Genomic DNA, 9,308 nt, shown 5'->3' with positions numbered 1-9,308 from the left:
ACCGCCTGTGTCGCCCGTATCAAAAACCGCTACTGCCCCTGTGAAATGTTGCAAAATCCATAAATAGTGGGTTTAAAAGCTGTGTGTGGCAGTAATTTCTCAGACTCGCTGGTCTTGTTCAGCGTTTTCCAAACTAGACTTACTGGGATGAGTAAATGTGCAGCTCACGTTACTCACCGGGTTCCATAATCCCTTTTTCAAATGAGTCATCTGCCGTTATTACAGGCTGTCACAACAGTGACCATGCAAACGCTGTCAGAGTAATTACACAAATTGAAATATCGTTGCCAACTATTCCGTCAGAAGACTGACAGGAGCAGTATGTAAAGAGCTGTGCAGTGGTTTGCTTTTTAAAATGCAGATTTTATACACATACATTTGGTATAATTCATCATTTACCTAATACAGTTTTTGTAACGTTTCTCATGACGTTTAACATTTCTGAGTAGGAATAAGTAATCGACGTGCACTGAGTTGAAGATGTGAGAAGTTAATGTCCACCTTTCACAAAGTATCTGCCCGTTACAGCTTCTAGGGAAAACAATCCTTCTTTTCTTTCTTTTCTTTTTGTGAAGCTTGAAAAAATGGAGAGCCAGAGTCAGGTTTTGGAAAGGCTGCGCACAGCGTTTGAATCGCGTGTTACAATACCGGAGAAGTTTCGCAGGACACAGCTGACCAACCTAATGTCCATGATCAAAGACAACGAGGAGCAGATTGTAAATGCGCTGCACAAAGACCTCACAAAGGTACAGGACTGTGCTCACGTGTTCCACACAAAGCATGAACACATGACTGTAATTCTCCAACACATAATTACGCAACTAAAGCCTCAGGCTTTTGTTTGTCTTGCTGTCATGATGATTTTGCAATCATGACAATTTGTTTTAAAGCCCGTAATACAACTGTACGGAAGTGGTTAACATCTCCTTTAAAAAACATTAAAGTGAGAATAGTTTAGTGAATTTAATCGATAAATCCAATGGTTTTATTAGTAGATTATTCATTGTTGTCTGCTGTTCTTAAATAAGCACTAATTGTCTTGCTGTTGTTGCTGTCGTTGCACAATAGCCAAAATTTGAGGCTATCCTGTCTGAGGTTGAAATAGTGATGAACGAGCTCCATTGCGCCCTCAGTAACCTCACAAGCTGGATGCAGCCGGAGTATGTGAGCAAAAACTTGGTAAGTTAAAAAAAAAAAAGACTTATTAATAGTGTGTGTGCGACCAAATAAAACAAAAAAGGAAACATTACACAACTGTTTTCATGGCCCAAGTAATACTCCTCATGTCAAACAAGTTGAACCTCTTGTGTCCTCGCAGTCTTTTTCCTGCAGAGAGAAATCCCTGGCACCTCCCAGAGAGATTTCAGGCAGTGCCAAAGGAAATTCACCACTGCAGAATGATGAGAATGAATGTAGCAACTCCACTCTGAACGTATTTATTAGGAAATCACTGTTAAACAAAGAGCACAGACTGAAATACGACGTGTGCTGCGCTTTCTATTTTTTGCAAGATGAAATTTATGGCCAGTGCCTCATTGGCACATATAGTTTTCAGACTGTTTTTAATGTTAAATTTATAAAATGTATATGTCTAGCATTTACTGACAGCAATCCAGAATATCTTCATATATCTATGCATGTCCTGCATTTTGAAAAGCATTTTCTTGCTGCATAATTTATTTTGTAATGTTTTCTGTTGTTCAGGCCACAAAGCTTGATGAATGTTTTGTACGGAGGGAACCTTTAGGAGTTGTGTTGATCATCGGGCCATGGAACTACCCCATGCAACTTCTCATCGTACCCTTGATTGGAGCCATTGCTGCAGGTAGTTCCACAAACACGCTTTTAGCAAAACTAAATCCTGAAGGCAACATTAAAATTGATGACAATAATGTAATCACAGGTACCTTGAGTGAGGTGACTTCAGAGATTTAATGCTAGCTCAGGAAAAATGTAACTGGGAGGGGCGTGGTGGTGTGACATGTGAATACCTCACAGGAGCGCGCTGAACAATCTGCAGACGTCTTAGGGATGTTTTGAAGTTCAATAATTCAAATGTGATGAAATAAAGGGATGACTAACAGTTCATAGACACAGTGGAACTCAACTTGGTAATATTTCTAAAAGTAAGAGCGAAAGTTTTAAAGTGAGCTGACAGAATTTGCAAATATGGCAACGAGTCCTAGAGTCCACCTTGAATGATTTTATAGACTTCACGTGCCTTTACATGCTGCCTGTTGTTGATGTCTTTGATTAGGAAACTGTGTGGTCATCAAGCCCTCCGAAGTCAGCGCCGCCACAGACAATCTGATAACGGAGCTCATCCCCAAATATCTGTCTAAGGTGAAATAACTGATAATATCAACCAGAAGTAACAGACAAATGAGTTTTTCACAATTGTTATGAATAGAGATGGGCACAGTGAACGTGACAGTGACGATATGACTGTTGACAGGACTGTTATGCAGTTGTTCGCGGTGGAGCAAAGGAGACCCAAGCCCTTCTGAAGAATCGATTTGACCACATTTTCTACACAGGTAAAAACCTCAGAGCACACAGGTATGCATCAAATGTCAGGAATTTTACATAGCCAAAGCTTCACTGTACTGTTTAGAGGTTTAGATGATTATGAGTTAATTATGAACTGTCTAATACAGCATGTCAATAGTAAAGTGACACACAATTCTCTCCTCTTTTCCCTGGTTGGCTTAGTAAGACTGAAATGTAGATTATCCTTTTCTGTTCTGGGAACTGATTCTTCACCCGTCTTTGTTAGGTTCTCAGGCTGTGGCACGCGTTGTCCTCCAGGCTGCTGCAGTCCACTTGACCCCAGTGACCTTGGAGCTGGGAGGCAAGTGCCCCTGCTTAATATATGGTCGGGTGAATGCCACTGCTGCTGCTCACCGCTTGGTGTGGTCCAAGTTTTTCAATGCTGGCCAGAGCTGTGTGGCACCGGATTATGTTCTGTGCTCGAAAGCCACTTGTGATGCCCTTGTGCCTGCGTTGCGCCAGGTCCTGGAGGACTTCTACGGCAGTGACATTCAGAAGAGCCCCGATATGTCACGCATTGTAACACCTAAACACTGGACTCGTCTGATGGGACTGCTCAACAGGACCAAGGGCAAGGTCATTGTGGGAGGAGAGCACGACGAGAAGGATAGGTACATAGGTGGGTTAAAAAGTATTTTAAGGAGGATTTGGTGTTTGGTATAAGACCGTATATTAGCTGGTATACATTTACTTTTAAATAAACAATGCAAAAAATGTTACACCAGTCGGCCACAACATTAAGAATACCTGCCTAATATTGTGTAGGTCCTCTCTTTCCACCAGCTCTGACCCGTTGAGGCGTGGACAAGTAATCTCTGTCTGGTATCGGGACATTGGTAGCCAGTCCCTTGGGTCCTGGCGGTTGCAGGGTAGGGCCTGTGGAGCAGGCTTGTTCCAGTCTTTCCCATTGTTGCACAGTTGGATTTGGATCTGGAAAGTGAGGAGGCCAAGTCAACACTTAAATTCTTTGTCATGTTGAACCGGTCTTGAACAGTTTCTCTGGTGTGATGGGACACATTGTCCTACTGGGGGAGACTGCTGCCACTGGGGAGTGCCATTACCATGGCAAGGTGTGTTGGGTCTACAAAAATGTTTAGGTAGGTGGTACAAGTCAAACTAAATAAACATCAATGTCAGAACCCAGGATTTCTCCACAGAACATTACTTTTTCCTAGTTTTTGTTCATTGTTGTGGCTGATCTGTGTTTAGATCACACTTTTACTTAATGTTTCAAGGAAAAACAAAAAGAGGAAATTAACAGTCTTCTTGACCATTGATGTAGGGAAAGTTGCTCTCCCAGCCCAGAGTTGGCCTTGCACCGCTTTTAAAAAAGAAAAAGAAATTGCCTTTCAGCTTTGAGACCTGTACTATATTGCCAGAATTATTTGCTTGTCTGCTTTCACATGCATATGAACTTGAGTGACATCCCAATTTCAATCCATATGGCTGAAAATACCTTTTGCGAATGGATGGATGGTTGAAAATGACATCAGCCCTAACCTTTTCAGATCTAACTTCCACAAGTTTAGCAGTGTGTTTCTGGGAATTTTTGACTATTCTCTCAGAAGCACATTTGTGAGGTCAGAGACTGATGTTGCATGAGAAGGCCTGACTCGCAGTCTCTGCTCTACATAATTCTTCTCAAAGGTGTTCTTTTGGGTTGAGGTCAGGACTCTGGCAGTTCTTAGACACCAAACTGACTCATCCATATCTTTATGGAAATTGCTTTATGCACTGTTAGTGATGTTGTAACAGGAAGGGGCCATCCCAAAACGGTTCCCACAAAATTGGGAGTGTGAAACAAAATATCTTGCTCTGCTGAAACGTTAAGAGTTCCTTTCACTAGAACTAAGGGACTGAATCCAACTTCTGAAAAACACTACACCATAATTCCCCCTCCACCAAACTTTACACTTGGCACAGTGCAATCAGACCTGTACCATTGTAGCGACAGAGAAGTGTGATTGGTCTCTCCAGAGAACAAATCTCCACTGTGTTAGAGTCCAGTGGCAGGGTGGTGAACACCACATGTTTGGGGCTCTGTAACGGTTGGCTCTGCAGAAACGTGGTGACCTCTGTGCACTATGCACCTCAGTTGTTATTTTATATGGCCTACCACTTTGTGGCCGACTTACTGTCGATCCTAATCGCTCTAACTTGGTTATAATGCAACAGCTGACTGTGGAATATTTTTAATAGTGAGGAAATTTCATGAGTGGACTTGTTGCAAAGGTGGCATCCTATCACGGTAACACACTGCAATTCCCTGAGCTCATGAGAGCGACCCATTCTTTCATAAATGCAGTAAAACTGCTTGATTTTATCCACCTTGCCATGAAATGATTGGAACACCTGAATTAAATGACTTGGATGGCACAAGAAGATTGGAGATTCATTGGTGTGATGAGTGATTAAATGAGAATGTAAAAAGTAAAGAAGAGACAAGCGAAACACCCTTCAACCAAGTTATGCATGTTGATTTTGCAAAGTTTGTCCACCAGAGGGCGTTCTACAACCAGCAGATCAGAGCAGAGTTGGGCAATAAAACAAGATTATTTTTAAACTGCATTGTCGTTAGCTTAGTAAAGACTCAAACATTAACTACATATAAAAATGTTAGAAAAATCTGAGTGAAAGGGGGAAAAGCGCAAACAAAAACCAAACAAATGGATTCATGTGTATTTTTGTACCCAAGTTACTAACAGAAACCAGGTTACATGGGTAACACACTTCATTATTTTTGTCAGTGAGATCATTATGTTATTCTTCTTTTGACTGCATCCTTTACAGGTCATCTCACCTCATTCCTTGTATCCTTTTTTTGTCACACTTTTCTATAAAGTAGCTTGAGTCTGAATTTTCTTTGCTTGAAAAAATGCATATATGAAAGAATATTTTGTCCTCATCCTTCCATAGCTCCAACGGTAGTGGTGGATGTAGCTGAAGATGATGCTCTAATGGAGGAGGAGATCTTTGGCCCCATCCTGCCGATCCTCACGATTGAGTCTCTGGAGGAAAGCATCAAATTAACCAAAACAAAAGAGAAGCCTCTGGCCTTCTATGTTTTCTCAGATGAATCCTCTGTAAGAACACAGAACTCTGCAGCCTCCACTTTCTGCTGTAACATTTATAACATTTAGTCTTTTAGCTAATATTGTCATTATTTCTTTAAGGTGGTGAAGAAGGTGCTGGAAAATTCAAGCAGTGGAGGATTCTGCTCTAATGATGGAATTGTGCACATGGCCCTGCCAGGCCTGCCCTTTGGAGGTGTAGGTATGTGTCAGGCTGGCCTGCTGAGAAAGAGATGTAAGAGATGCAGTCATATGCGTAACCAGTGTTCACTCTGCCATCCAGGAAACAGTGGATTTGGTCACTACCATGGTCACTGGGGCTTTGAGGCGTTCAGTCACCAGCGAGCAGTCATGCTGCGTGGTTGGGCTTTGGAAAAACTTAACGCCCTGCGCTACCCACCGTATAGTGATGAAAAGTTGAGCTGGCTGCGCTGGACCACCTCACCCAAGAGCTGCTCAATCATGTGATGACCGGCAAGAAGAGTGAGTGAGAGCGAGAGATGATGAGTAACGGTTCACATTAAGGATTTTGTAATAAGCCTTAGTAATTAAGTTTATTTGGATGTTAAGGCATTCGTATCTTACTTAATAACAGTATAGATGTTTAAGAAGTTGCTTTGAGTGTCTTAGTTATTTAGAATAACTATTAAAATTCATCGTGGTTTGACTTATCCATGAAGGAGTCGCTCGAGCCTCGATTATATTTTCTGCATCCACCGGTCTGCTAAGATGTAGTTGGATGTAAATAACAAAAATTATGTCATCTTACTTACTTTTATGCTGTTTTATTAAATAACTCATTTTTGTTAATATTGGCTCTAAATAGACAAGTTTCTTATTAAGGTTCATGACTCTGTTATGCTCATAATATTTCTGTTATTTTTACAGATCCTCCATCTGGACTGAGCGCTGCATGTTGTCAAGTGTCATTCAAAAAATGAATAAAGTTGCATTCAAATAAATCATTTTAGTGTTGAAGCAGAAAAAGAAATAGCTCTTTTGAATTTATTTTGTTACCGAACAAAGACGATGTTTTATTTACCTCACTGGATTATTATACCTGTGGCAGTATCGGGCATGTCTTAGGAGTGATGATGCATATGATAAACATATGATTATTTCCTTTTGAAAGAGCTTTTCCCAAAGTGCTCATTTTCTGCACAAACTATCTGCTGAAATATTAACTGCATTACTGACTTACTAGCTTTAAAAGCGAGTAATCAAAGATGCTTCCTGTTGCCTTTTCCCCTCTTTGTTGTCCTACCTCTACAAACTGTGCTGTATTAATCCTGTGGTTTAACTTGGCCTGTTAGACTGTACCAGACTGAGGTTCTTGAAGTCATGTGCCAAGTACTTTTTGAAAAGTTCCTGCCTTTCTAACAGTTTTGAATAACATCTGATATGTCAGGTTAATGTTTTAAAAAACTGTGTCGAACAGCCTTAAAAAAAAAAGAAAAAAGCTTTTTAAGAAAAGTAAAATTCTCTCTCATAATCTTTATATTATGAAGGGAGAAATCGGTGACCAAATCGGTGTTGGCTATGTTTATTTGATAGAGCTTTTTCTGAATGTTTTATAAAAGTGACTTATTTTTGTTCAAAATGATGTTTGCTGAGTGTGGTATGTTAGAAATGTATCAGAATTGTAATACTGTACACTGACTAATATCATTGCATTGACAATGAGCATATCTAATAATACTCTTCAAATAGGGAACTTTATTAAAGTGAATATAATCTTCAGTAAGACTTACAACTAGTGATTGAGACAATGATGCCTCCTGATAATTGCCTGCCTAAAATGTTAGCATGTTGGTCTTTTTGTAGCCAGAAGCTATCACGTTTAGCGGTGCAACGTTTGGCTAACGTTAGCTAGCTTGATTAACAAGGTGCCGACTTCAAACTTATTGTGTTAGTAATGCAGCTATACAAGTAATTTTAGCAACTTTAAACCAATAATGCTCATGAGTGTCTTTCTCCTGTAAGTCGAAACCATATTTTATTTGCCAGGAAATTATATATTTTGTTATTGTTTATTCAATCTTCTGACATTAAAAACAAATACTAATTTGTTAGCATATGCTGGTTTCATTTTCATGACGGTGAAATGTCTCATCTTTGCTACACTTGTGCAACTCATTACTTAAAAATGCATTGTCCTATTTATTTACTTTTTTGGTTGGGAAACCAAAAGTACACTGACATCTCATAAAAGCTCATCTATCAAATATGACACACGGTGTTACATGTTAAGCATAATTATAATAGTAATTGTTACACTTTATTTTCATATGCTTCCTAAAACTGCCTTTTTGACCTATCAACTGATAAAACTTGTACTATTTCATGTAGATTTTTTTTATTTAGAGGTTGGTTGTGTTATTGTGCACACATTAATTTTTCTCTAACTTCTTAATGGAAATAAAAGATGATACTGTGTGGTAAGTTTACATCTGCAGTTGTTATAGACGACATGCTGTGGCGTTAAATGGCCGCGCATCTTAAATGTCAACTGTGTCCTTTCCTGTTCCTGTGCTGCATAGTTATGTGTAATACTGTTACAGTGTTGCCGTTTTAACAACTGTACAGTTTTAGCCAGATGGTTTCTGTCACTGTTTTTCGTGAAGTAATGTGAATAATGTAACTTTGCTTCATGGTGTGACAAAATTAATAAAAAATAAAAATACAGTTTCAAACACAGCCTTTAACCTCCAGCTGAAAACTTAACAGTATACTACTGGCTCAAGAAGTAGCACATTTTGTGAGTCATGTTTAACTGATCATATTTATTACAAATATTAAGCATCAGGTCATCAAATCAGGTTCTCTCCGGTCTCGAGTGGACATCAGCCAGGAGAGAGAAACACTCTTAATAAGCTTTCCCCCTAAACAAGCTCATGTACAGTACAGCTCAGCCACCATAGAGAAAGGACCAAACGCCCACCCAGATGAAACACTGCTTTCCTTCCTGTGGTATAAATTATAAAAATCAACTACGTTTTAATATCACTTCTTTGAAGATTTCTTTACAGAAATTACGTTTAAAAAAAAAAAAAGGAAACAGCACCATCATAAAAAGACGTTACTGTGATGACTGTACATGAGGCTGGCTTGGGTCCTGCTCATGTGTAAGCTACTACTGAGTGGAGGAGAAACACGGGGAGGCTGGATCTTGCTCTCTTGACTCCTGAAGATGATCTTGCAGCTAGCAGACAGCTCTGCTGTGGTGCGTTCATGGCTCTGGTTTGTATGAGGAGGGTGGATTTGTCCCAGGGGAGGCCTTCTCAGGATCTGTGGACTCTGGCTGGGGCGAGGGGCTTGCTGCTGCTGCTTCTGCTGCCGCCGGCTCTTTCTGCACCAGCTCTGGCTCATCCTGCCCTGCCTGTGGTGGGTGGACCAGGACCCGGTCGATGAGGCCAAAGTCCTGTGCTTCCATGGGACTCATGTAGCGATCCCTTTCCATCACACTTTCTGTAAGTCGGACAGAAATGAGCGTTTTATAGTTTAAATGTTTTAAACTAACTTTCCTCCTCTCCTTATACACATGAAAATCGGTTTCTTTGAGATTAGGGATGGGTATCGAAAACCGGTTCTTGTTGAGAACCGGTTCCCACTGTTTCAATTCCTTGGAATTGTTTGCCATTTTTGCAAACGATTCCCTTATCGATTCCAGTCGCCCCGAATGACGTC

The 9,308-nt window shown here is 40.3% G+C and overlaps 2 protein-coding genes across 2 annotated transcripts in view; one reads left to right on the top strand and one right to left on the bottom strand.

Moving 5' to 3' along the window:
- Positions 1-8,321, top strand: part of aldh3b1 (aldehyde dehydrogenase 3 family, member B1) — a 9,339-nt gene extending 1,018 nt beyond the window's left edge. Inside the window, exons 2-11 of the mRNA XM_005747284.2 lie at positions 576-746; positions 1,069-1,179; positions 1,705-1,825; positions 2,258-2,343; positions 2,456-2,537; positions 2,777-3,169; positions 5,467-5,633; positions 5,724-5,823; positions 5,905-6,104; positions 6,510-8,321. Of these exons, the coding sequence (XP_005747341.1) occupies positions 585-746; positions 1,069-1,179; positions 1,705-1,825; positions 2,258-2,343; positions 2,456-2,537; positions 2,777-3,169; positions 5,467-5,633; positions 5,724-5,823; positions 5,905-6,089 (1,407 nt within the window). The 5' untranslated portion in view covers positions 576-584 and the 3' untranslated portion in view covers positions 6,090-6,104; positions 6,510-8,321. The remainder of the gene's footprint in view (positions 1-575; positions 747-1,068; positions 1,180-1,704; positions 1,826-2,257; positions 2,344-2,455; positions 2,538-2,776; positions 3,170-5,466; positions 5,634-5,723; positions 5,824-5,904; positions 6,105-6,509) is intronic.
- A 68-nt stretch (positions 8,322-8,389) lies between these two features.
- clpp (caseinolytic mitochondrial matrix peptidase proteolytic subunit) overlaps positions 8,390-9,308 on the bottom strand; it is a 7,960-nt gene continuing 7,041 nt past the window's right edge. Inside the window, exon 7 of the mRNA XM_005747283.2 lies at positions 8,390-9,089. Within this exon, the coding sequence (XP_005747340.1) occupies positions 8,851-9,089 (239 nt within the window). The 3' untranslated portion in view covers positions 8,390-8,850. The remainder of the gene's footprint in view (positions 9,090-9,308) is intronic.

This window comes from Pundamilia nyererei, unplaced genomic scaffold (assembly GCF_000239375.1).
Source record: "Pundamilia nyererei isolate P.nyererei 1_Seehausen unplaced genomic scaffold, PunNye1.0 scaffold00193, whole genome shotgun sequence".
Classification (NCBI taxonomy): domain Eukaryota; kingdom Metazoa; phylum Chordata; class Actinopteri; order Cichliformes; family Cichlidae; genus Pundamilia; species Pundamilia nyererei.
Note: the sequence above shows the minus strand (reverse complement) of the source record. Positions and strands in the feature narration are given on the sequence as shown.